The 27,894-nt window shown below is 42.4% G+C and overlaps 1 protein-coding gene across 9 annotated transcripts in view; it reads left to right on the top strand.

Moving 5' to 3' along the window:
* JADE1 (jade family PHD finger 1) overlaps window positions 1-18,623 on the top strand; it is a 117,566-nt gene extending 98,943 nt beyond the window's left edge. For 7 of the 9 annotated variants that reach the window (XM_059722064.1, XM_019494380.2, XM_019494388.1 and 4 more), the window contains 4 exons: window positions 374-490; window positions 4,098-4,625; window positions 11,630-11,747; window positions 14,796-18,623. In XM_059722064.1, coding sequence (XP_059578047.1) covers window positions 374-490; window positions 4,098-4,625; window positions 11,630-11,747; window positions 14,796-15,697 — 1,665 coding nt within the window. In that variant the 3' untranslated portion in view covers window positions 15,698-18,623. Of the gene's footprint in view, window positions 1-373; window positions 491-4,097; window positions 4,626-7,284; window positions 8,356-11,075; window positions 11,264-11,629; window positions 11,748-14,795 lie in introns of those variants that run through there. The other 2 variants (XR_002092450.2, XM_059722066.1) reach the window with 2 other exon arrangements.
* Window positions 18,624-27,894: the final 9,271 nt, after the last annotated feature.

Here is a 27,894-nt window from a genome sequence, read left to right as displayed (position 1 = left end):
TACAAATGGTTTATAGGCCTAAAAAAGGTGAACTGCTAGGAAAGCTAATTTAGTGAGCATTGTTTTAACTTGTAAACTGAACTGTAGAAATTGAATAAGAGAGTGGTGGGCAGATTGGAACCTTCAGGAATTAAGGTTGCTAACATTTATATTCACATTCTCTAAAATCATTTTGAGGTAATGAGGTTCACTTTATAGCTATTTCACTTTTATTGGTGAAAAAGTTTTTTAAAAACTGGACTTTCTGCTCTCTGTAAATTGAAGAATCTGGAACATATGAATTGGGTCTCGTCACCAGGCAGTGAGAGATTCCTCATGGAAGGGTTTGCTTTTACTGATTAACATTCATTGTTCCCCAACAACCTTTTTTCAGGTGAGTATTGGCAGCCCAGAAAAAATGGAGCCCATAACAAAGATCTCTCATATTCCCAGCAGTCGATGGGCATTAGTGTGCAGCCTCTGCAATGAGAAGATGGGAGCGTGCATACAGGTAAGGAATATGCGTATGTGTTGTGCATGTGCGTATACAGTGTGTATACAGTTTACACAAAACTGCAGAATTTCCCCGATTTGCTGTTTCATTAATTAGCACTTCCCATAGTTAACACCCAAAAATGTTGGTTTCTGTTTCCCAGGAAAGTTTTATAGCAGATGGTAGTGAAGTTTGAAATTCTTAAGGTTCCTAATTTTCACACAGTACAAATACCGAATGTGAAATGGCTGTACTTGTCCAAATGTTATTGAAAAAAAACCAAACCATTTTGTGCTGCATTCTCTTTGCCTTTTAAATGGCATTTGTTTCTTTATTTGCTAATTTGCATGAGTCAGTAATTTGCCTTGGGTAAAATGTTCAAACGGATGCCAAAAAATCCACCTGTAGGCACCTTTGTGGTAAAGGCACCTTGTCAAAGGCGCATGGGAAAGTTAGATAACCACCTGCAGATACTATCTGTGTCCTGTAGAACTGAAACGTCTGCGCATGGCTGTGCCTCTCCTTATGTAGTCACTGACATCTGCACTGTGGATGTGTCAAACGCTAGCTCTCTTATTTTGAGAGTCCTTCTACACATTCAGGTAAAGGCACAATGGGATCTAATGCATAATCTCTCCCCGCTTGAGGGGCTCCCAGCCATGGGGGCACCCCATGCACCTCTGAGGCTGAGGGACTGTGGCTGCCGTAATTCCCTGGCCCCAAAGATTTCATGCACCCCAGAGGCTTTCACACACTTGAAAATAAGTAGATCCCCATGTGGTAAAGAATTTATCTTTTGACTCTGTATCTACCAGCAAAGGAAGAGCATCAGTATCCTGTTTCATACCAACAAATTGCATTCTTGGCCAAAATCCAGTTTGTGTCATTGCATACTTTCTCAGTTTCAATTGGATACGGATTCTTCACTTCTTCTTATAAAATGCACTATGTGGCTGTGTGATGTTAAACACTGGTTTAATCTGTCTGGAAATATTTGCATTTTAGAAACAGGCCAGGTTATTTCTTGTTTGTAGGCCATAGTTATCAGATCTATAAAGTTCTTGAAATGAAAGTTGTGAATAGATCTGATTATTTTTAATGAGAGTTAACTTTGGGAGGAATTTAACATAGTATATATTACTTGGATCCAAATCTTGGATTTGCATCTTGGATTCAGGACCCACTGAAATTACTGAGAGCGGGGCTAGAGGTGTGTTTGATGCATTCTGAAACAAGTGATGTATTTGTTTTGCTGGAGAAAGTAAGGGTAGGTGAGCCAATTGTGGGCACAGAAATATTAGCCCAAAATAGCAGAATTTAGCATTTACATAGTGCTTTGTATTTTCAGAGCCTTTTATATTCTTTAACAAATCGGCTATCACAGAATCCCTTTGATGTAGGTAGGTAAACATTACTATCTCCATTTTACAAATAAGGAAACTGAGGAAATTGAGCTCTTCTTTTGTGGCATGTTGCCAAAGGCCAGAATGGGTACTGGTGCTAGTGCCGGGACTGGGGGAGAAAATTCCCTAGCTTACAGCCCTTTGTTCAGATCACTGGATTGTGCCACCCTTTCCCTTGTCCCATTGTGTGTTGAGTCATGTGACTGGGGTTGCCAGAAAGAATTGTAAAACAGCAGTTCAGCAGAAGTTCCAGTGAAATATAATGTAATAATACATACTAGCCTCCTAATCCATACATACTGAGAAAAGGAATCTCTCCACAACACTTTAACAAACTTTGCTAAAAGGTACTTGCAGATAGGTTTGTCCTCCTGGCAGCTGTTACATAATGGAGTGATCAAACTAGTGTCTTCACTCCTGATACTTATTTTCAGGAAATTTTGCAGCTTCATTGTCAGAGTATTTATTTATTTTTACATGCTTCTGAAAAAAGATTCAGTCACGTGGGGGGAATATGCAGGTTATAGTTGTCACTTTAGGCATTTTTTAAACATAATTTGGGGCAATACTCTTGATCCTAGCTGTGTGTGACACTGCCCAGGAATATTGTGGGGTATTTGCATTATGAGGATTGTGAACGAGGGAATTTTTGATGGCTTGTAAATACATAAATTTGTGCTATTAGACTTATACAGCTGGGAGAAACACTATTTTACAGAGTTGCTATAATAAAATTGGTAATAATATCAACTAGATGAGTTGAGGGAGTGAAGCAGTCTCTCCAGAGATGTTTTATGTTATGAGATGTTCACAGTGATTTAAAAATCCAGCAGCTGGATGTGTGCATAGGGATGGGCAGAAGGCAGCTGCAGCAAGCTGGGAAAAACGAGACTGCATTTTCTTCCAAGTTCAGCAGATTTCCTTCCGATGAGACAAGGTTTCCTCTCTCCTCAATAAAACATTATCCACACTGCAAGCTAATTATCAGAGGTGATAGAGGCCTGGAACCCACAGCAAAAAATATTTCTTTAGCATAATTTAAATTCAACAGGGCTGCTGGTGCTCTGTTTGTCAGCAAAGCATTTCTTTGGAGGAAGGGAAAGGGCAAGGTGGGTTTGACCATTTTTGTATTCTTTTATGTATTGATTTTATTAAAGAAAATGTATCTGAAACCTCTGTAGTTTTAAACTGTAGTATACATTAATATGACATCTGGCTGCTGAGTCAACCTGAGCAGGAAAACCCAGAGGAGAAAGATATTTGGCTTCCTTACAAAGCACTGTATAAATATCCTGGCTCAGTGCATTTCTCTTTAAGGTTAGATCACTTGGGTTAAGTATAGTTGAGTCCAGTCACAGTTAATATCAGTGACATTCATTTCCTCTTTTAATTTATTTCTTTTCATTGGGGACACGGGTGTGAATCAATAGGGCATTTTTTTTAATATTACTCTCAGTTTATGGTGGGTTATGGCCATGACAACACTTCACTAAAGAAAGTTATTTATGGTTAAAATGAAGCACTAAATTGGTTGAACTAGTGCCCATCACTCTATGATGGCTGGGTTCACTGCAGGGGAGAAGTCTTGGAAAATAACGAAAGCAGCAAATTTAAGTTTTGTTCCTCATGTGAATTAAGGGCAATAGTCAGTGAAGTAGGGATTGTTAGTAATTTAAAACGTGACACTGTAAGCTGATGATAAAAGAGAAGACTCCCACCCAGCTCTTGCCATTTGGATTGCACAGTTCCAGGTGCTGGGAGAGACTTTAATTAAAGTATCAGACTGGCTCAGAGCCACTGGGTTTTTCCCCCTCTCTCTTTGTTTCTCTTTCTCTCTCTCTCTAGTGCTGGCACAGCTAAAGTGGGGCTCGTTTTGCTTCTGACAATACTGCTTTAAGTGACTAGCTCCAATCACCACAAGGAAAGTCCTTGTGAGAATTTGCTGGTTATTGAATAGCATGATAGAACTGGGAGGAGTTAATCACTCATGTCCCGCTAGGCCACTTGATTGTTGCCTGAACAGAAAACATTAAATTGTAAACCTAATTAAAGGAGAGAAAAAGTACACATCTTAGAAGCAAAGATCCAGTAAGGTTACAAGCTGTAACAAAGCTGCTTTGCTACAGCATTGATCCCAAGAGTCCTGTCTGCATTGGTATTTTTGTATGATGTGTGGCTTTTTATTTATAGTGAATGCATTTTTTTTTTTAACTTTTCCATAGTGTTCAGTGAAAAACTGTCGGACAGCATTTCATGTCACCTGTGCATTTGACCGTGGCTTGGAGATGAAGACCATCCTGGCAGAGAATGATGAAGTCAAGTTCAAGTCATACTGTCCCAAGCACAGCACCAAGAAACCGGAGGATGAAAACTTCAGTGAAAGCACCAGCCAGGAGAATGAGAATGGGATACGGGACAGCTCTCCTCCTACCCGCCTGGAGCCCTTTCACAGCATCGAGACAAACCAGGAGGAGGCCCACAGGGTCAGTGTTCGCAAGCAGAAGCTTCAGCAGCTAGAGGACGAATTCTACACGTTTGTTGACTTCTTGGAAGTGGCCACGGTCCTGCGGCTGCCCGAGGAGTCTGTGGAGTTTCTGTACCAGTACTGGAAGCTCAAGAGAAAAACCAATTTCAACAAGCCCTTGATAACCCCAAAGAAAGATGAAGAGGATAATCTGGCCAAGCGGGAGCAGGATGTTCTGTTCAGGAGGCTACAACTCTTCACGCATCTCCGGCAGGACCTGGAAAGGGTAAGTCACTGCAGCGCCTACACTTGCAAGGAGGAAGGTGTTAAGTTCCTAACCTAATGAACATGTTCACTGGTAATAAATATCCTTAGTCCTATCCATCACACAGGACCCTTCAAACTTTGTCCCAAGCCAGGGTTACATTGTCAGACTACCAGGACTCTGTGGACTGCATTGAAATTTAATAGAGCAGAACAGGTCACCCACAGAAATAACAGGTCCTGGCATTCAGTACTGCATCCTGATGTTTCTGGACAGTTATACTGCTGGGTGTACTGTTTATTGATGACACTGGTGGCTTTTGGGCAGCATTATATTTTCAAAATTGGAAGCCATTAACTCTTTTCATGTGGCATGTCTTTCAGACAAACTTTTGCTATATCTTTGATTTGAGGCTGCTTGTTTTTCTATTGACGCTCTTTGCAGTCTGACATTAGCTGTTCACTGGGGTATGTTTGGTATTCAAGCACATGGTATTCTACAGAACTGGGTTTTGAATACTAAAATTTAAGGACATTGATTCGGTATTTTATCCTTAATACATCTAGCCTAACAAGGACTTGAATTCAGTGTTTTTCTCCTGGATTATCCAGTAGAGAGATTTATAGATTTTAAAGCTGGGACGGATCACCTAGACTGGTCTCTTGTTATAATATAGGCCACATAACCTGACAAAGTAGTTTTTGAATCAAGTCTATTGACTTGTGGTTGAACTAGAGTGTCTTGTAGAAAGATGCTCAGTCTTGATTTAAACATATGGGAGTAGCCACCACATCCCTTCATAAATGCTTCCAAAGGCTAATTACTCTTACTAGAAAACATTTGTACTTAATTTTAACTTCTCTCTTCTTTCCAGCTTTAACTTTCAGCCAGTGGCTCTTGCTGTATTTTCTTTCCACAAAATTAAAGATGTGTGCAGCATCAGAAATCTTAAATTTATATAAGTACTTACAGACCATGTGTAAGTCTCCTAACCTTCTCTTTGTTGAGTGTAGTAAGTTGAGGTCTTTGAGACTCCCTCTGTGAGTTCTCTAGACATCAGGTTTTTCTTATGTCTTGTTACTGCACCTTCTCCAGTTTCTCAACAGCTTTTTTAAACATGTGGACCTCAAAACAGGGCACGTTATACAAGCGGGTGGTCTAGAAGATGATGTGCATGGAGGTAATATCACTATATTGCTACTTTGAGGTGATACTTCCATTGTTTATACCTCTAAGGCTGTAAACGGACCCTGTGTTTCTCCTGAAAAGCCTTTTTTGTGCTGGGTTCCTACACATGTTCATATCCATTATCTCGCTTCAAATACCTGTGAAGCGTGCTGGAGAAAATGATAACACTTTTCTGGGACATCATTTTGTGTCTGTAAGTTAATTGCAGCTCTTTAACTTAATTGCCGTTCATTCCGTGGACAAGCTTTGTGCTCTCTCAGGCCACCTCCTGGCAGAGAAACAGCAATACAGCTTGGAAGGGCTGCCTATGTAAAGGGCTGTGCCACTCAACTGTTTTGAGCTGCATCAAAATCTTGAGACAATCAAGACTGCCTCAAATGGGCTGTCTGTTTACAGCCTAAGATTAATATTAGTTTTCTATCTGCAGCATCACAGTATTAGTTCATATTCAGCTCATTATCCAGAAGGACCACAAGTTTTTTTTTTGTTTTTTTTTTTGTTTTTTTAAGAGTCATTGTTTTCCAGGAAATAGTCAACCTTCCTAGTTCTGTGATGTACAACCTTGATTTAGTTGTATTAAATTTATACTTGTGCCAAGCTTGCCAAGGGAAGACAAATCTTTATAGATGATTTGCTGGTCCTTGAATCTTTCTGCTATTGGCTATGTGAGTGAATAAAATGCTATGATGACCCGTGTTATACAGGAGAGCAGACCAGATTTTCTATAGTGTCCCTTTTCTTAAAAGCTACAGGCCTAAGAAAATGATTATACTTATTTTCTAACAGATTACCCATAAAAGTTCTGATTGGCATTGGATGATGATTTGTTCCTATGAGTCCTTACTCAAAACAACCATACATATTGATAATTTTCAGTTAACAATTGCATTTGGAGATCAGTCAGTTAGCCAGGTTTCAGTTCATTATGGGCCATATACATCTGTTACAGTATTGATATTTTTAGAAAGGTATGTTGTGTTATACTGAGTCTAAAGCCACAGAGAAATCTAAGTGTGCTACCTCAACACAGCTGTCTTTATCAGTTAAACTTGTCGTCTCAAAAAGAATACATTTGAATGTACAGAAAGAGAATGTGCTGGACAGTGTGTCTGGCATGTCAGCTGTGATGCTAACTTTTCATGTGGTCCAAATCAATAAGAATAAAATAAAGAGAAACAACAAATTCTGTGAAGTTAGAAATGTGTTTTTCTGTAAAAAAACAAACAAACAAAAAAACATATAAAAAAAAAATAAAGCAATACAGAGGCTGATGAACAATAAATAATTTGGTTACAATTTTAATCCCTGCAGCATCCCTAGTAGGGATGACCTGCTTGCAAGTATGATGGTGCTTGGAAATGTGGGAGGAAGAAATCATAAACATAGAATTAATTATCCTAAGGAAAGGCCCGAGCCTAGCAGAGAGCGGACAGTGGACTTTAAAAATTCAGATTCCAGTTGACTTGGAAAAATAATAGGTAAATTCCCACAGGTAGACAAAGGAAAAGGAAGGCTGGCTGTTCCATTGAGACAGACGTTGGAGCCTTATCAACAAGTCACTTTAACACAATGGAAAGATAGAAAGAACTGTAAAAGGCCGATGTGTAAGCCAGAAAGCCAAAGAGATGCATACAAGAAATGGAAGGTAGGGTTTGCCTCTAATATGAATATAAGGGATTAACATAAATATGTAGGGGCAAAATCGGGAAAGCAAAGGTAAAAAATGTTAGATGGCAAAGACCAGGTTCTACAGATATGTCAGATAGGAAAGCTAAATCAGAGACACTCAGCACTTTGAGCTTGCTGCCCAGTGGAAAAGGTGAGTCACTAATGAAAGACTGAAAGAAGGTGGAACTGCTCAATGCCTATTTTGCACCAGTCTTCACTACTGACATCTGCAAATGTTAATACAAATATGGAAGGGGAAGGGCTAGAAATCATAAGGATAGTGGCCTTCAGAGAACTTTTGACAACTTTGAATGAATTTAAGTCAACAAACCCAAGGCGAATTGTAGGGTACTGAAAGAACTAACTGAAGAAATCTTGGCAATGTCTGCAAAATCTTAGATGAGAGGCAAAGTCGAGTAGACTGGGGAAAGACTAACATTGTGTCCATTTTTAAAAGGGAAGAAAAGAAGGACCCAAGGATTTGGAGACCAGTTAGCGTGACGTGAATATCTGATAAATTCCTAGAGCCAGTTTACAGTACAACCTCATTGTAACGAACTCTGTTTATTACAAATCTGTGCCTTAAAAAATCCCAACAGCAGAAAACATTTTTAAAGTAGTATTATGCAGGAAATTAACTAACCTTGTTATAGCAGACATGCTCTTCTAATGAACTTTCCTCCCAGTCGCATGGAATTTCATACAAAACGGTCAGTTTGTAAAATCTTGGAAGATTAAGAGGTGATCACTAGAAGTTAACCTGGATTTGTTATGAACAAATCATATCAAACCAGTGAGTAACAGGAATGAGTTTTAACAGAATATACCTGTATTTCAGTAGAGTTTATTATACAGTTACACAACATTTTCTTGAATAAGCTTGGCTTTATGAGCACTCGTGGTGCTCTGGTGTGGTGCCAAAGGATTGGAAAAGGGCCAAGGTGGCTCCCATTTTCAAAACAGGGAGGAAGGAGGACCCAGGAAACTATAGGCCAGTTAGTCTTACCTCGATCCTTGGTAAGCTTTTTGAGAGAATTATCCTGGCGCATGTCCATGCAGGGGAGATTATGCTTAGGGGCATCCCACATGGGTTCATTAGAGGCAGGTCCTGTCAGACCAACCTTGTGGCCTTCTGTGACCAGGTCACAAAATCCTTAGACGCAGGTGTAGCAGTGGACGTAGTCTTTCTGGACTTTAGGAAGGCCTTCGACACCGTCTTTCACCCGATTCTCATTAAAAAACTACGGGACTGTGGCATTGACACCTACGCAGTCAAATGGGTCACTAGTTGGCTGGAGGGCCGCACCCAGAGGGTGGTGGTGGACGGGTCTTATTTGACCTGGAGGGATGTGGGCAGTGGGGTTCCCCAGGGCTCGGTCCTTGGGCCCGCACTGTTCAACATTTTCATCAGTGACTTGGACGAGGGAGCAAAAAGCACCCTGTTCAAATTTGCAGATGACACTAAGATGTGGGGAGGAGTGGGCACGCTAGAAGGGAGAAAAAGGCTGCAATTGGACCTAGACAGGTTACAGGAGTGGGCAGATGAGAACAGGATGGGTTTTAATACTGACAAGTGCAAGGTACTGCACCTAGGGAGGAAGAACCAGCAGCATACCTACAGGCTGGGGAACTCCCTTCTCGTCAGTGCAGAGGCAGAAAAGGATCTTGGAGTCATTATTGATGCCAAAATGAACGTGGGCCGACAGTGTGGGGATGCGGTCAGGAAGGCCAACCATACCTTGTCATGCATCCACAAGTGCATCTCAGGCAGGTCCAAGGAGGTGATCCTCCCCCTCTATGCGACACTGGTCAGGCTGCAGTTGGAGTACTGTGTCCAGTTCTGGGCACCGCACTTCAGGAGGGATGTGGACAACATGGAGAGGGTCCAGAGGAGGGCCACTCGCATGATCAGGGGCAGCAGGGCAGACCCTATGAGGAGAGGCTAAGGGACCTGAACCTGTTCAGCCTCCACAAGAGAAAGCTGAGGGGGGATCTAGTGGCCATGTGGCCATTTACAAACTAGTCAGGGGGGACCAGCAGGTATTGGGGGAGTCCCTGTTCCCCCCAGCACTACCAGGAGTGACTAGAAATAACGGTCACGAGCTGGCAGAGGGTAGATTTAGGCTAGATATCAGGAGGCACTACTTCACTGTCAGGGTGGCTAGGATCTGGAACCAACTTCCAAGCGAAGTGGTGCTGGCTCCTACCCTGGGGGTCTTTAAGAGGAGGCTGGATGAACACCTTGCCGGGGTCGTTTGACCCCAGTACTCTTTCCTGCCATGGCAGGGGGTTGGACTTGATAATCTGCTCAGGTCCCTTCCGACCCTACCTACTATGAAATGTGAGCTACATAGGATTGCCAGTACGCTTGGACGCGCAACTGAATGAATAACTGCAGACAGAATACCTGTCAATATATCAGTGTTTGGATAGGCAGGAGGCCTTGAGTGAGTTTTCACAGGGTTCTGTTCTTGTTCAACTTCAAACACACTTTTACTGATCATTTGGATGCAACAGTGGATGGTATGCCTGTCAGATTAGCAGGTAATACAGAATTGGAAGGAGTTGCCAACACTTTTGTGAGTAGGGTTAAAAGTCAAAGAGATCTTGATACATTTTGGAACAGAACTGTGGGGAGCAAAATGCAGTTCAACAAAGACCAGTTTAAAAAGTTGCCCATTGGAACGTAAAACAAATAGAGAATAAGGGAAAGTAAAACTGCCAGGAAAGATCTGAGGGTTATGGTGTATCAAAAGCTCAATCTGCGTGAGCAATGTGATGATGTCACAGAAAAAAGTAAATATGGTTTTGGGTGCATAACAGCCAATGTACATAAGAGATGGGACATGACAGTGCTACTTTGTTTAGTGTGGGTTGGATCTTAGCTGAAATAATTGTGTCCAGTTTTGGGCATAATAAGATGGATGTAGAGAAACCAGAGAGAATCTAGAGGCCAGCAGCGAAGTTATATAAAGAAAGGTTGAAAGATTCAGGTGTGTTTAGTTTGGAGAGAAGGGGAGACATGAAGGCTGTCTGAAAGAAGATGGAAAATTTTTTTTTTTTTGCCATAGAGGGCAGGACATGAACTACCAAAACAAATTTAAATCTACAGCAGAGCAGATTTAGATAAACTCTCAGGAAAATATTTCTGACTAAGAATCAAATGGTAGGGGAACAAGCTGCCTTGGGAATTTGTGGAATCTTCTTTGGAAGTTTTTAAGAAGAGGCTGCATAGGTATCATCTGCCTGGAATAGTTTGGGAAGAGGGAACCTGTGTATCTGTGCAGGGGTTTGGACTGGAAGACTTCTGAAGGTCCCTTCCAAGTCTGTGATGAATCATAGGATTATCTTTGTGCTACATCTGTCATGGGGTAGCATACACAAATCTAATGCATTTACTACTTTTGACCCATGTGGAAGACTCATGAAAGACAACATATAGTACCTTAGTTCTCCAAATTTTGGTCCTGCAAGCCATAAAGCATCATTTGCAAGTTTATTTTAATAATTGAGTAGAGGAGATTGGAGGGATGGTCCTCAACGAACCCTCACTTTTCACTTTATTTGTACCCCACAACATCAAGGACCTAATGTTGATGTCCTTCCTCTATGCAGGCATGTTTCAGTGCTTCCCTGAACATTAGGGAGGTCACTTGAGCGACACAATGCCTCTACAGCTTGCTGGCTCAGGGAACAAGGAGCAAATTGGTTCCTGCATTCTGATCCTTCAGGCCAGCTTGGAGCAATTTATAGTTGGGTTTTTCTGAGAATTTCCAGTCTCTCTCGCTTTTTGTATATATTATGTGAGTATTTATAGCTACGCTATTACCTTATTGTGGGCTTTTCATAGTCCTGTCAAGTTTTTGACAAACTACTCTACCAGTGATTGGGTCTTATGGATTCATGACTGAAGCTTCCAAGTACCTTTGTGACAGCTAGGCTTTACCCAAGTTTATTAACACCGTGAATCTAAAAAGTTTGATTTAAAATAGTTAGAATGTTAACAGTCTTGTGTTTACAATAAATTCCTGTGCATGCACAGGTTGTTTCTCTTTAATTTTTTTTAATGGGATTTTACTAATTATTATTTTTTTTACTTGCAACTCATGTGAATAACATAAAATGTAGGTTTTATAAAACTCAATGATAGCATGATTTGTGTTTTCTAGGTTCGTAATCTGACTTACATGGTGACCCGAAGGGAAAAGATTAAAAGATCTGTTTGCAAAGTGCAAGAACAGATATTCAATTTCTACGCAAAGCTTGTGGAGCATGAAAGAGTTTCAGGTATGTTTCACTATTACATCTTAGCACAGAATAATAAGCACAGTCATCAAACGATTTAATCAGAATATAATGCCTAATTTGAAGTGCAGTGAGAAATGGCTTATTTGTCTTACATTCTTATGCAGTCCCCTTTTGCATCAGGAAACTGGAGGCAAAGATAATCCAAACCAGGAGAAGAACCCAAGATCTATTATATAGTAAAGCAGGGGTGTTAAATATATGGGCCAGATGGCCTGTGGAGCTGCTCCACCTTGCCTTTGGGCTACTGGCAGGCCAGAATATGTAGGGGTGGCAATGGCAGAGGTGAGACTGCTGCTGAATCCCAGACCCCATTGGACATGACTTAGTGGCGGGGAGGTGAGCAAGGGCTGTGCCAACACACTCTTGCTCGCCTTGTGGCTTTTTGCACCACAAATGCTATGACAAGCAGCTGCTTGACCTGCAGCCCTTTCCTCTGCTGCCTCAGTTGCTGGCCCAATGTAACTGCCGCTTGTTCTGCTGCTGCTGTAGTTGCAGTTTGCCCTGTGGATCCAGCTTATAAGGAGCCCTGTGGTCCTGTTCCAGCCCAGGGCATGGGTGAGTTTGATGCCCCTGTTCTAAAGCTTCAGATGTAAATTCAGGTGGCAACAATCATAAAGAAGGTCACATTAGAATTGCTGTAGACACAGATAATGAAGTGGGCCTGGACTAATCAGCTATGAGGGATGGTATGGCTCTAAGCAAAGAATGGGATGAAAAATTGTTCCTCCTTAACTTACTTTCTAATTCTTTGAAATTGGTATGATGAATATTTTTTCCATGCTTAATGGTAGAGACTGTTACTCATTATGTCAGTATAGTGCCCAACACAGTGGAGTCCAAACAAGTTAGGTAGATGCCTTGGCACTACAAATACTTATTACTAATAACAGCTCTTTGGCCTTGGTCCATGTCATAGTGCACAGGTGTCATTACACCCTACACTGATATAGGTGCATCTGTCAGAAAAAGGTCAAGGACTCAGTTGACAAGGAGAATCTCTTCTTTGTGCCTACAAGTGTCAAGTGTGAAGCTCATTGGTTTAGGAGTATTTAAAAACTATGTACTATTGCTGTTAATGCTAAAATCATGATCTTCTCTGAAACCATTTGACTAAATCAGCATTTCCTGACTGTTGTGCCGTAACACACTTCTGTGCCGTCAGGCACGTCCAGGTGTGCTGCTGGTTTTGGACTGGAGCCATGCTGCTACGGACACAGACAGACGGGGAGTGTGGCTCTAGCCAGGCAGGGAGGCGTGGCTGCAGCCCAAAATGCCATCTGGCTGGTTGTGCGCCACCCCTCCCCGTCAGTGTCCGGCTGGCTGTGCAGCACCCCACCCCTCCACCCCCGGTTGGTGTCCAGCTGGCTGCGCGGCACCACCTTTCCTCCTCCCCCCACCCCCCACTCTGCATCCACTGTACCGCAGTGCTTTTTTATTTAGGTAAGTGTGCCGTGGGGTGAAAATGGTTGGGAAGTGTTGGACTAAATCATTGTAACTCAGGGACTTAATTTTATCTAGTTTTTTATTTAGTCCCTTCAACATTGCTTTCTTCATCATCAGATTCATTGTTTCCCTACACAGGCAGTTTATTCATTTTGATGTGTTTATGTTGGTCTTTTGTACAACAGGGGAGAGAAAACATTTTAAAAATACAAAGAAAATATGCTGCCAAAACAGCAAGTAAAGTCAGTATGGACATAGCTGTGGGTGTAATACTTCATATGCTTTAACTTCCTATTTATTTTTAAATTGAGTAGATTTCAAGTGGATGAGTTCCCTTTAAAGAAGTTAAGAAGAAAATGAGCTATTTGTTCAAAAAAACCCACCACAGTTCTTAAACAGATTTTCATTTAATTTTATTTGTTGTTTACCCTTTGGTGATTATGGATTATTTCCCAAATTCTTTGGCTTAGATTACAAAAGTAAAATTCTAGCTCTGTGCATATCATGTTGTTTTGTTAGTGTAACAACATTCTGAATGGATTTGTATTCATATTTTTTATAACTTGACATTTTATATCTGTAGTAAGAGGAAAATTGCATTCCAGTACCCTGCACTAGCTTGTCAGAAACCTTTTCTCTTCCCTGTTAAATTCTTTGTAAAATATCATCAGAAGGGACTTGGGAGTTGGACCTAAGGATGCTGCTGTGAGTTGCCAAGGGAAAGGCAAGTTCCTGTTACTTCTAACGTAGTTCATAGGTATAGCCTGGAACTGAATCAGTCTGTAGGCTACAGAGTGGTCTGAAGTCTGAAGTGGCATGAATAAAAGTGCTGCAAAGTGATTTTTTAAAAAGCACAGGTATTCCTATTCACTTATACCTCACTGACCATTGTCCCTTCTCGTGCCAGAAAAAAAATTGCATTGAAAAGGTGAATTGTATTATCGTTAAAGGAGTTAGCCATTAGTCAGATGAAGAGATGGTACCATCATAATCAACTGGGACAATAAATCATAAATTCTTGGTTAGTTTTTTGCCCATCTAGATTTTTTCCTAAGGAATTTAATATCTTAGTTCAATGGAGACCAACCTTTTTGGCAGGCATGCCATGAATTAACCTGGCACCTCCCCCAGTGCCACTCCCATCCCTTCCCCTGCCCAAAAGCTACTCTGCTTTCTGCTCCCTGCCATATGCTGCTGTGGTGCCTGTCTCCTCCCTGATCTGCTGTATGCCACACATAGAAGCTGCCTGTGTTACTTGTGTCATCTGTGCTGCCGGTTGGGCACCCCGTCTTAGTTCACGTGTTTGTGGATAGCGTGGAAATTGCAACCGACTAGAATTAGAACGATAGAAGATAGAAGAATTACTGAAGCTTGGTTGGTATCGCTTGCTATATGTTGAACAAAAACTGCATACACCATGCCACATTGTGTAGATTTTGGAACCAAATTCTGGTCAGACTGCAGAGTAAGTCTCAGACAGGAAGGGTAAAAGTCAAGCGGGTATAAAGGATGTCAAACTCAAAGGTTATGAGAGAGTAATAACTTGTTTTGGTTAAATTGAAGTATTTTTTTGTGTTATTTTAGGTGTGCCTTCCTCCTCCTCCCCAGTGGAAAACATGGTTTTATTCAACAGTCCACCTTTGGGTCCTGATGCTCCCAAGATAGAAGATTTGAAATGGCACTCTGCTTTCTTCAGGAAGCGAATGGGCACTTCTCTGAGTCAGTCATTGAAAAAGTCACATAAGAGAGACCGAATAAGGAACAGCTCTGGGAGTGACAGCAAATCCCTGTTCAAGCACCCCAGCCAAAGGGAAGGTGTTTCCAATCCAGGTAGCTTTTTAAATTTTGAAAAGACCTTTACAGAAGCACGAATTGTATCAGCACAACAGAAAAATGGGATAGTTATGCCAGACCACAGGAAAAGAAGAGACAGTCGTTTCCATTGTGAGGTACTAAAGGAGGAACTGAAGGAAAAGCCTTCGAAACACAACCACAAGCCACTGAGACTCACGGAACTGTCTCAGAGACAGACAGAAAACAAACGGTCTGTGAACCACGCCAGTGGTAGGTCTGCACCCGGCCCACGGAGGGATATAGTGCCTAAATGCAATGGATCCCTCATCAAAATAAACTATAACCAGACTGTAGTTAAAGTGCCTACTACGCCCACGAGCCCGGTGAAAAACTGGGGCGGATTTCGAATTCCAAAGAAGGGGGAGAGACAACAGCAGGGAGAGATCCAGGAGGAGACCTGCCGCCAGAACTCTAACTATCCGTACTTGGGCATGGGCAGAGTTTCGCCTAAGGACAGGGTGAAAACCAAACTAAAGACGGACAGCGAGAATGATGGGTATGTCCCCGATGCTGAAATGAGTGACTCAGAAACTGAAGTGGCTGAGAAAAAGTGCAGACAGCAAAGACTTAGTCCAAACAGCACTATCAGCAGGAGGACAGACATTATTAGGAGAAGCATCCTGGCCTCCTGACTGGACAGTAAGAAGCACTGTCAGCACCATCGTCAGTAGTCACTGCCTGCAAGCCAACTCCACATTATTTATTGGCATGAGGAAGGAGGGGGAATTCTTAGAGATGACTGCAGACTGACAATTTGATAACCTGTTATTCCTGAGCTGTATAAACTTGTTTACATGCACTTAAAACTGGTCTCCTCCCCTTCTCCACATCCATTTCTGTGAGAAATTTGAACCTTATTTGTAATTTTCTTGAGGAAGCAGAGAAAATGACGTCACTACTAAAATAGAGCTTGTGATGGAACACTAAAAGATTTCACTAAACACTTTGGAAGGGGGTAGTTTCCATCTGTCCCTATTTAGCTGAACATCACTGATAAGATTTTGTTTCTCTTCCCTGCCTCCCAAAAAAGCACAAGCTTTTAATTTAACTAGTGTGTCCTAAATCATATATGGTTATTTAACCATCCTGCACTGCTAAACCCATTACAAATAGTTACTTTTCTTGGACTGTGATAAGTCTTTAAATCCTATTTGTTTGCAGAATGTTTTTGTTGTATTGAGTATATATGGCAGCTCTGAGCCTTCCAAAACTCCAGTGAGTTCACATGTAAGTACATGCAGCAAGTAGTCAGTTTTAACCATGAGTACTGGAGAAGAATGAAGGGACAGTTGAGAGCTGTAGCTGCCTGCTGATGCAATGTAACAGTATGATAAAACTCAGATTGAGCCTGGAGAAAACTTCTAAGCTTTTCTGATCTGGTGTAGTTTCTGTTTCAGTTCTGATTTCATCTTGATAGTAGTTTATCCAGTTCTGAGAAGAGGGACAGGTTTATGGCCTCATGTACCTTGTGGAATGATCCACGAAGCAGCTTTAGTGTTAATCACCTGTCCTGAAATGATTACAATTCACGTGGGAATGATAATTTTAAGGCACTAGTCAGCAGGATTTCCCAAAGAACCACTTATGCACTAATGGTATGTATTGGGAAATCCAGGCTTCTGACACTAAAGGTTACTTTAAAATGGACATAGGAATATATATTTTTAAATAGAATAAAATGAAAAGGCAATACATTTGTGATTTGCTCTTTACATTCAACCAAGAAAATAAAATAATTTCATTCTATTCTGGAGTAGATTTGATGGAAGAGGGAGCTCACATTCTGATTACGTACCTTTTTTTAAAAGAATAGTTGCAAATGGCAATAACTAGTGAGTAAGCTATCAGCAATAATAACATTAACAGTTCTTGAAGAGACGGTTTTGTTCTTGCACTGAGTAGAGTGCATATGTATTATAACAGTGGTTAGTTATTGTGATTTTTGGAATTCCGTATAGATGCAAGTCAGGCATGAACGAGATAAAAGAAAGTTTAAGCAGCAGCAATGAGTTACAGAAATATGGGCATATGGAAGAACCCCCATTTTCCTCCCAACCTATTACTATCAGTATTCCTTTACATAATGCATTTTAATGTTAACCCCTTTCCACTTAGGTGGGGAAGAATTTTGATATTTTAAATAAAGAAATATTAGAGCTCTGCCATTAAGTTCAAGTCTTCCAGAAGATTCGACACAGAAAGGATTGATGTCCTGTCTTGCTATGCAAGTATCAAATAATTAAACACATCAACAGAATTTATCCCTATTACCCTTTTTACTTTTTAAAGCTAAAGTAAGTCTTAACCTTTTGACAATTGGATAGTCCTGGGAAGGGGAGATGTTGGTATGGGGGAGAGGTATTTTGTTAAAATTTGCTGCTTCTGAGAAACCAGATTATCCTCTTTATTTTGGGTGGATTAACTCACCGTTGCATATATCAAATAGGTAACAGTGAACTTAAGTCATACATATATTCAGTCTCGGGGTGAGTAAAAATCATAAGAGTTCATTTGATTAAAAAGCATAGCCTTTTTCCTGGTCATAAGGAAAAGTGGGAAGTTGATTTCCACCGTTGCTTTCACTTTCAAGTACAGCACCATTTCCAGATGAGGGCTAAGTTAGTTACTGTAAAGAGCTTGTGATGTAGGGAATTGTTTGTCAAGCCATAGAAAGAATAAAGTAAATTTGATTCTAAGTAAACATTTAACCTCACACCATTTTGAAAGAGGTACCCAATTCATTTGCACTATTATGAATGCTAGCGTTGTGCAGAAAAAAAAATGCCTTATCTGTTTTGCTCCCCACACATTTAGGTTAATAAGCTTTCTAATGTTCCAAGATATGCTGAACCAAAAACAAAACAAAAAAAGCGCTTTTTCCCATCCCCCCCAATTGCAGAATGCTATAAGGTAAGATAATTGCTGTATGAACAAAAGTATAAGTTTCATGCCATGCTTAGTGCTCAGCAGGAAAGGAGTCATAAGTACAGCAGTGACAACTCAGACCCATCCCTTGTGTTTTATTGGTATGGAACATTTGCTAATATTTTTTTTTTTAAGCTTTACCTTTCCTTGTGCAGATTGACCAAGAAATCTGTTTGATAATAATTGGTGTTTTACGTCAAAATGTAGGCTAGTTAAACTTTTGTAAAGTTGCCTGGAATGCCATTTGTTAGGTTATAAACACACAAATCTAAATGAAGGGTTATACGTGTCATGTGTACAAATATTAATTATTTTAAAAATTTGAAAAAAAATGTCATTACATTTGTAAAACCTTGTACAGAGGATTTTTCACTATGTGCCTAGCTTTGGTGTCCATTCAGCTAAAATAAAAAGGTGCATGAAGAGAAACAGATAGAATCAGAAATTAAAAAGTATATGTAGAGATGAGATGACTATTTTATATTACATGGCCCAATCCTGTATTTATTTTCCCCCTTTTTTGAAGTATTTATAAAGACCTAGTTGAAGACAGCTGTATTTTTTGTTAAAATATTTAGTAGAATTGTGCCTTTTTGTCTGTATGTGAATAAATGCTGTACATTTTGCAATACACTTGCAGCGTTTTGAAATCTGCACTTACCTATTCTGGTTCAGTTGTCATTATCATATCTGAACGTCTTTCAAGATTAAAAGTAGTGAGTGTCCTCACTCTTCGAAGTGAGATTCCCGTGGTTAGCTTCATGACTCCTGAAGGTGGTTAATTTGAGGTAATCCCGTGGTTAGCTTCAGGTAATCCCATTTGCTTCATTCTGACAACTTGCTTGCTTTAAAAGTGCATTTGCAGAATTGGGGCTTTTGGGACCAATAGCTACCAAATTGGACTAACTGGTTTACTATGTTCACTAAAATATTTAGTATGCACAAATACTGTGTAGTATCTATGAATTGTTTCTATGTAGTATACATGTCTATCATGGTGAAACTATAATATTACCTCAGTGCTTGCCCAATGTTTCTTTTTACTCAGAACATTAATAGCAGTCCAACAACTCACAGGCAGCTGATAAGGACGCAGGATCAAGATGCAAGATCATTCATTCTTAGACTGGTTCTGCAGTACCAACAGTAATGAAACATTTGAGTCATTAAGGTAAGAGACTGTGATTCACTCATTGGTTTGCAGTTACTTCAATGAATATTTTCACTGAAATCAAGGGAAACACTCATGTGAGTAGTTACTCAGCAGCAGAGACTCCAAATCTGCCATACTGTAAGCAGCTGTGACTGGTAGACAAATACAGTTGTTTTTAGTCAGAACTATCAAAAGTGCACTTTGAACTCTAAGGCCTGGATCCTCTACCATTTAATAGGCATTGTAATGTAATCCTATTCCATCTTGCGTCAATCCTTGACAGCTGTTTAAAGCCAAAGGTGGGTGCATGGTCCTTCTTGCTAAAATATGGCTTTAAATCAATGGTTCTCAACCTTATTAGACCCTTTATTAAGACTCAAAGTACCCCTCGTTAGATCTGAGGCACCCTCAGAAAAGGTTGGCTTTTAGCTTCACTTGTTTTTTGACTATGGGAAAATAATAGAGCAATTTTTCTGTTGCAAAGACCACAGAAACACCACAACAGGTCAGAGTATCTTTGACACCATGGATTTCTATTTGAAATGTCTGGGTTTAATCTAGTGAATCATGTATAGGTATTTCCACAGCTAACAATGCTAGTATTTTATGGCACCCTCAACCCCACAGCACCCCAAGGTGCCTCAGTGCTTCAGTTGAGAATCATTGCTCTAATTTTTTATCCTCTTATTACACATGTGCAGGGCAAGTATAAGTCTTCACAGAAATTTGATTAAAAAGTTTTGAATTAAGTCTGTAGAAGGCAGTAACAACATTGTGATAAATGTAAATTAAGGAGAGGGCCTATGTCTTTATAAGTGCATCTGTGGAAGCTGTTGTATTTGAAACGGCATGTATCTGTGGACCTCTCAGTGGTGTACTCATTAGTATTCTTGTTTGCTGTGTGTCCATTCCACCCTTTCTATATGGTCTGCTCCCAATATTCTGCACAGGCTACTGCTTCTGGTGTTCGTGTTGCCAAATCTTGTGGGGTGCATTGTGGTGCTGCAGGGCATTTCAGGTGATGATCCACGGTTTGCTTCTCCTGACAAAAACGTTGGTTGGTTCATAGAATCGTAGAAGTAGGGTCGGAAGGGACCTTGTAGACCTTCAAGTCCGACCCCCTGCCTGGGCAGGAGGGAAACTGGGCTCAAGTGACCCCAGCCAGGTAGACATCGAGCCGCTTCTTAAAGACCCCCAGGGTAGGAGCCAGCACCACTTCCCTTGGAAGTTGGTTCCAGATCCTAGCCACCCTGACTGTGAAGTAGTTCTTACGGATGTCTAATCTAAACCTACTCTCCAACAACTTGTGGCCGTTATTCCTTGTTATCTTGGGGGGTGCTAGGGGAAACAAGGTCTCCCCCAAACCCTTCTGGTCCCCCCTAGTGAGTTTAGACGGTCACCAGTCCCCCCTCAGCCTTCTCTTGTGAAGGCTGAACAGGTTCAGGTCCCGTAGCCTCTCATTACAGGGTCTGCCCTGCTGTCTCCGGATCATGCGGGTGGCCCTCCTCTGGACCCTCTCAATGTTGTCCACATCCCTTTTGAAATGGGGTGCCCAGTACTGGACAACACAGTACTCCAGCTGTGGCCTGACCAGTGTTGCGTGGAGGGGGAGGATCGCCTCCTTGGCCCTACTTGAGATGCACCTGTGGATGCACGATAGGGTCCGGTTAGCCCTGCCAACCGTGATCTTGTACTGTCGGCTCATGTTCATCTTGGAGTCAATGATGACTCCAAGATCCCTTTCTGCCTCCGTGCTCTCAAGAAGGGAGTTTCCCATCTTATAAGTGTGCTGCCAGTTACTACTGCCTAAGTGCAGCTCCCTGCACTTGTCTGTATTGAAACGCATCCTGTTTTTGTTAGCCCACCCTTGCAACCTATCCAGGTCTTTCTGCAGTCTTTCCCTCCCTACTAGCGTGCCCACCTCACCCCAAATTTTGGTATCATCAGCAAATCTGAACAGGTTGCTTTTCACCCCGTCGTCCAAATCGCTGATAAAGAAATTGAACAGTGCGGGCCCAAGGACTGAGCCCTGGGGGACTCCGCTGCCCACTTCCCCCCAGGTCGAATATGACCCATCTACCACCACCCTCTGATTATGACCCTTCAGCCAATTTGCAATCCATCTGACCGTGTAGGTATCGATGCCACAGTCGCCTAGTATTTTAATGAGGATGGGATGGGAGACAGTGTCAAAGGCCTTGCTGAAGTCCAGAAAGACTACATCCACGGCGACACCTGCATCCAATACTTTTGTGACCTGATCGTAAAAGGCAGTCAGGTTGGTCTGACATGACCTGCCCCTAATGAAACTGTGCTGGTTGCCCTTGATCATCATCCCCGACGCCGGCCCATCATGGATGTGCTCCTTGCCCGGGTCCTCCCTCCTCCCTATCTTAAAGATGGGGACCACATTGGCTATCTTCCAATCATCTGGCACCTGGCCCGAGCACCACGAGCGCTCGTAAAGCTGTGCCAAGGGCCCTGCAATAACCTGTGCTAGCTCCCTCAACACCCTGGGGTGGAGAGCATCTGGACCTGCTGACTTGAACATGCCCAGTCCCTCCAGAAGCACTGTAACCCGGTCCTCCTCAACCTTAGGTCTTGAGGCGTTCCCCTCGAGTTCGTCTTGAAACACGGTGGGGGAGTCCCGGTCCCTGCACAAGAAAACGGAGGTGAAGAATTTGTTAAAGAAGTCTGCCCTCTCTGGAGCAACCACCAGATTGCCTAGTGCATCTTTCAGGGGCCCCACATTTCCCAGTGCCTTCATCCTCCCTATATATTTGAAAAAGGACTTTTTATTATCTTTGATCTTGGACGCTAGTCCTAGCTCTATGTCCGCCTTAGCTTTCTTAACAGCCCCACTACAGGCCCAAGCAGTGGAGGTATACTCCTCTTTGGAGATCGACGCCCCTTCCACCAGGTGTACGCCGCCTTTTTGGCAACCAGGCATTCCCGGACTTCCTTGGTGAGCCAGGGAGGCTTTTGGGCACTCTTGCCCCCCTTGCTTCTTGTTGGGATTGTCACCCCTTGGGCCCTGAGTATCGTCTCCTTAAGGAATGACGACTCATCTTGGGCACTGAGTTTCCCTGCCCTCGAGAACCCCAGCGCCTCTCCCACCAATCTCCTCAACTCGTTGAAGTTGGCCCTCTTGAAGTCTAGGGCTACCGCCTTGCTGCAGGCCCTTGTCACCCAGCACTGGATGATGAATTCCAGCAAGTGATGATCGCTGTCACCCAGGTGGTCAAGGACCTGGAGCCCCCTTACCAGATCATCGCCTGTGGCCAGGACCAGGTCTAACAGGGCATTTCCTCTGGTGGGACTGTGCACCTCCTGGGTTAAGTGGAGGTCCTGTATCTCGGCCAGGAACCTCCTGGAACGGTCCGACCTGGCTGACTGCTCCTCCCAGCAGATGTCCAGGTAATTTAGATCACCCATGACAACTACATCCCTTGCCTTAAGTGCCTCTGCAAGCCGGCCCAAAAGTTCCCGGTCCAGCTCCTTCCCTTGGTTGGGGGGTCTGTAGTAGACCCCCACCGTTAAATCCCTCTCCCCATGACCCCCTTGTATCTTGACCCAGAGCGCTTCAGCTTGCCCCTCCTCTGACCCCCTTTTGCTGGCAGAAGATGTGTATTGCTCTTTGACATAGAGCGCCACATCGCCTCCCTTCCTTCCTTCTCTATCTCGCCTGTAGAGCTTATAGCCCCTAATGCTAACTGCCCAGTCGTGGGATGAATCCCACCACGTTTCTGTAAGCCCTACTATGTCTGGGTTTGAACTGGCTATTCTGAGGGCGAGTTCCTCCTGTTTGTTCCCCATACTCCGAGCATTGGTATACAGGCATTTAAGGCCTTGCATAGCTGTGCTTGCCTAACCCCTGATTAGGAAGACTATCCGGACCCCTGTTTCTTACCTGGGCACTCCTTGCATGTGTCACCTGTCTTGCTCAGGTGGCATCTCATCTTGCGGCCTCCTCTCCCGGCGAGGCTAGTTTAAAGCTTGCCGAATGAGATCAACCAACCTGAAAGAGAAGACACGCTTGCTTTTAGGAGAGAAGTGAAGCCCATCCTGCCCCAGCATGTCCCCCGCCCGAAAGCATGGGTCGTTATCTAGGAACCCAAGGCCCGCCTGGCAGCACCAACTCTGTAAATGCCGGTTGACCTCGCCAATGCAGGCCTCGTGTCGCCGTCCCCGCCTACTCACCGGAAGGAGAGAGAATACCACCTGCGCCCCCGTCTCCTTAAGCTTGGCCCCCAGAGCCTTGAAGTCCCTCATAATGCGGTTAGGTTTTCCCCTGGCTGCGTCATTCGTTGTGTGTCCAAATTGTGTATTGCTTGTGGTTGTGAAGAGGCCCCATGATTTCATGAGAAAGTTGCCAAGACTCACTCTCAATTCTTTCAGGCTCTGCCAAGTGTGCCATTTGTAATTGAAGCCAGATGCTAACTCCTCACTGGGGGTAATTCCTTGCCAGCTCCACTTAGCAGCTTTGTCACCCAGTTTCTCCCATTCATTTTGCCAGAGGGTAGTTCTGACTGATTCTGGTGATGTGGTCAATGGTATGATAGAGAACAAAAAAAGGCTATTTCTCAATGAGAAATGACTGCACTGGTTGATATCCATGTAGCAGATGGCAGTTATCTGATTCTTGTACCTGCTGCTCAACATCACCTGCTACTTTCCTCCTGAGATACAGTGTATAGACAGGGAACAAGGGTGGGTTTTAGGCAGCCTGTTATAATTCTGCATGCATCATTTGAGGTGGTGTTGATATGTGTACTGCGACTTACCATCCCTAAGTGGTGCAGGCATATTCAGCCACGCTGAAACAAAAGTGCTAAGGCAGTAGTGTGTAGGGTGAATGGATGTGCTCCCCACTTGAAATCTGCAAGCTTATGAGAATATCGTTTCATGTATTGACCTTGGCTTTGGTATTTAATATGTGCTTTTTGTAACCAAGTGTACAGTCCAGTATTACCCCTTTGTAAACCAGGTGTTTCTGATGTTTGGGACTCTGGCCACCCCAGGTGACATTCAAGTGTTGCTCCACATCCAGGTTTCTCAGATGAAAAGCACAGATTTGAGTTTTGCTAGGGTTGGGTTTGAGATTAATTGTTTAGGTAGTAATCTATTAGTTCACCAATCCAACAGCAGGCTGAGACAGTGGCATCACGCTGTGTGTAGAAACGTTCTTCTGCTTCTCCAGTGGGGAAGACAGTGGCTACTGTCCATTGTTCAAAGCCTCGTGGCAATACAACACCTGTATCAGGGACATATGCATAGCAGCTAGGTGAACTATGTAATCTCTGTGCTGAAAATGATTTACCAACTTGTGGTTGCTATAAAAAAAATTCCAAGGCCAAATATGAAGAAAATCCATCTCCTAATACTATACCAGCATGCATATTGATATCAGTTATTTATTATTATTAAATTAATATTAAGTCTGCAATATTAATAGACTAAGCTCCTCAGCGAAGACAGCTCTTTGCTTTACACAACAGCAATTACAGTGGATACTTAACATCGTGCCCCCTTAACTCTACTTGCCTGTGTGTATGCATTGTAATAATCTTTCAGTTTAGAGCATATTAAGCTATTGTAGATGATAAAGTTCCAGGAAAAAATGTTTTTTAATCTATATTTGGCAAAATAGTTTATATTCACATATAGTGAAATCCAGTTTATTAGTCACTGGGATAACTCATCACTGTGGTGTTATTAGTCATGCACCAAGTATCTGCCAGGGTCCTGTTGGTTTACGTGCAAAATGCTTTGGCTAATTTGTCATCTGTTAAGTATAATTCATTATTTCCAAATATACATGCATACTATATCACAATGGAATTCACTTCCTGATAATTAGTCATATGTAAAGATACTGACCCATGCCCTGTTAAGTCAGCTGATGCTTACAAGGCATTAGATACTCAAGATTTTCTGTTGTCAACAAGACATAGGCAATCAACCATTCCTTATAGTAGAATTATTTTCTATTTTGTTGATGGGTACATGTAAGTAAAATCATAGCAAAAATCTTTGCTTATTTTTCTCCATCATAATCATGTAATTTTATATAACAAATACTCCTAATGTTTGTAGTTACAGTAGTGTAAGAGTGATTTTGTACCCACGATGGTCCAGAAATTATGTGAGAGGCAAGGAGTTCCCACAGTTTACACTTGGAATTTTTATACTGTATTTTTCTTACTTAACTGTCAAAATCATCCTTTACTGTGTCTCAATGCATCATGGAAAGTATGTAACGTGAAAAGTTGAAAAGGGCTAACTACTGATAATTAATCACTCCTGCATAGCTAGTCATTATTGCCAACCCCTTTGGGGTGAAGAATCTCTTGGAAAATCCTTTTGGAGTGAATATTCTCTTTGTATCCTCCAAGAGAAATCACATAACTGCAGTCCTTCATTATGTCATCCACATGCACGTGCCATGGTGGGTGCAGATGCACCTCCTGCACTTAAGGTTTGTGACTTCATGTCCTAGCCGATACCCTGCCCTTTCCCCCTCAGGTTCTATACCGGAGGCATAAAGGTTGAGCCATACCTCCAACTTCTCACTTGTCTTTCAGCAACACAATCCCAGGATGTTTGGGGGCTTGGAGGAAGAGAGATGGAGGGCAGGATGCATCATGCACATGGACAACAGGTCTGGAAGAATTCTGGTAGGTAGAAGTCCTACAGATGCCTGGAATGGAGAAATTCTAGAGAGGGATAAAGTTATGGCCTGAGTTCTGGTGTTTACTTTTTACAGTCTCAGCATACCTTGATGCAGTCAGAGATCCAGTTATTCTCTGACACTGCTGCATTCTTTGATTTCTCTGCAATGGCAACAAATTGGTCTGAGGAAGATCTGAAGTTTGATTCTCTGTAGGCATAAATAGATACTTATTGAAATCAGGTGTTTTTCATGAAAATTAGCAGGCTCTGCTGCAGGAAAAAAAATAACTTACTGACAAGCAGAGAAAAGGGTGGGAAGCCCTGCAGTCTTGAAGCATTGGCAGGGTGGAGGGGTGGGGGAGAAAAGGAGCATATCAGGCTGAGCCTGTGATGTAGGCTCAGTACAGGTGCCAGTCCGGGGCCAGTCAGGGAAGCAAGAGGATTTTGGCACCATCTTTTAAGCAGCCAGAGGCATGCTGCAGCAGCATGCTGTGACCTGAGGAGGATTGATCATGGATGAACAAAATCTTCCAAGAGGTCCAAATATGTTTCAGCTCTGGACTGTGCAAGACAGTATCCTGTAGAGATCTTACATGCAGATGGAGGCAGGCTGTTCTGTACTGCCTGCAAAGTGACTCTGGATGTATTGAGGAACACCAGTATAGATCAGTCTGGGCTCATAGTAGAGGTGATATCTTTTATTAGACCAACAAGATTTTTGCAAAAAAAAATTCTTTAATTGCAAGCTTTCAGTCACAAACACCCTTCATCAGGCATTGGAGAAAAGATTGTAGAAGTTCTCCTGTGTAGGGGATTGAAAGCTCATATTTCATAGGATTTTCTTCATATTTCATAGGATTGTTTTGCAAAAATCTGTTGGTCTAATAAAAGATATTGCCTCTACCACGAGCCCAGATTGCTTTTTTCTCTAGACCAGTACAGCTACAACCTGGATACCTGACACATGGAAGATATAAAATTTTAGCCAATTTTAAAAAATGAAATCCTCATATTTTCCCAAGGAGGAAGCAACTATGATTACCTGAAACCTGAGATCCTGCTCCTGCCTTTGTTCAAGCTAATTTGCATCATCACAGAGCCTCACAAGAGAGGTGAGAGACTCCTTAACAGCTAAGACCTGCCTGCCCAGAGGAATTTTCCATCTGTTGACTCCTCTGAAATCCTATGAAATACGAACTTTAATTTCTACCCAGGAGAACTTTTACAATCTTTTCTCCAATGCCTGATGAAGGGTGTTTGTGCCCAAAAGCTTGCAATTAAAGAATTTTTTTTTTTGCAAAAATCTTGTTGGTTTAATAAAAGATAACACCTTTACCATGAGTCCAAATTGCTTTTTCCTTTAGACCAATAGGCTACAACCTGGATACCTGACACCAGTATAGATCGACACTTAGAGTCCGAGGTGCACATGAAGTAGAAGACAGCTGCAGAGGTTCAAGGACAGACCAAGAAACAAGTGACTGTGCCCTCGCTCTTTTAAAGGACCACAGAAATCAGCTTGGCAAGGCAAGAGGTGGCATCTGATTTTCCCTCATGGAGGCTTTTGTGGCAGCAAACATCTGGCTAGAGAAACTTGATCACCCAAAGTTAAGAAACTACTTGAACCAAAACATGCGAAATGCTGGCAGTTTTTCATGTGCAAGCTTTGCCAAGACTATCTCCCTGCAGTGATTGCTTCACGTGTACAGTCCACAACGTTTGCATTGACAGTGTATGAATCCTTCTCCATTGTGGCCGATGAAGCCACTGCCCCTCAGAATAACTATGTGCTACACTAGGGGTTTTCAACCTTTTTTGGTTGGGGTACCCCTGGCAGCCGGTGGAGAGGCAGGGAGTCCCCTGGCAGCTGGTCAATGAGTGGGTGAGGGGCGTCCCCGAGTGGGGGGAGGGAGGATCTCCCAGCACAGCATGTGGCAGCAAACTCAGAAGTGCTGCTGGTAAAACCAGAAGTGCCGGTGGATTTTCTGTGCCACTGCCGTGTACCCTCTGGGGCCTTTCAGAGTACCCCCAGGGGTACGTGTACCCTGAGTTGAAAACCCTTGTGCTACACATTTTATT

This window comes from Alligator mississippiensis, chromosome 2 (genome assembly GCF_030867095.1).
Source record: "Alligator mississippiensis isolate rAllMis1 chromosome 2, rAllMis1, whole genome shotgun sequence".
In the NCBI taxonomy this organism is placed as follows: domain Eukaryota; kingdom Metazoa; phylum Chordata; order Crocodylia; family Alligatoridae; genus Alligator; species Alligator mississippiensis.
Note: the sequence above shows the minus strand (reverse complement) of the source record. Positions and strands in the feature narration are given on the sequence as shown.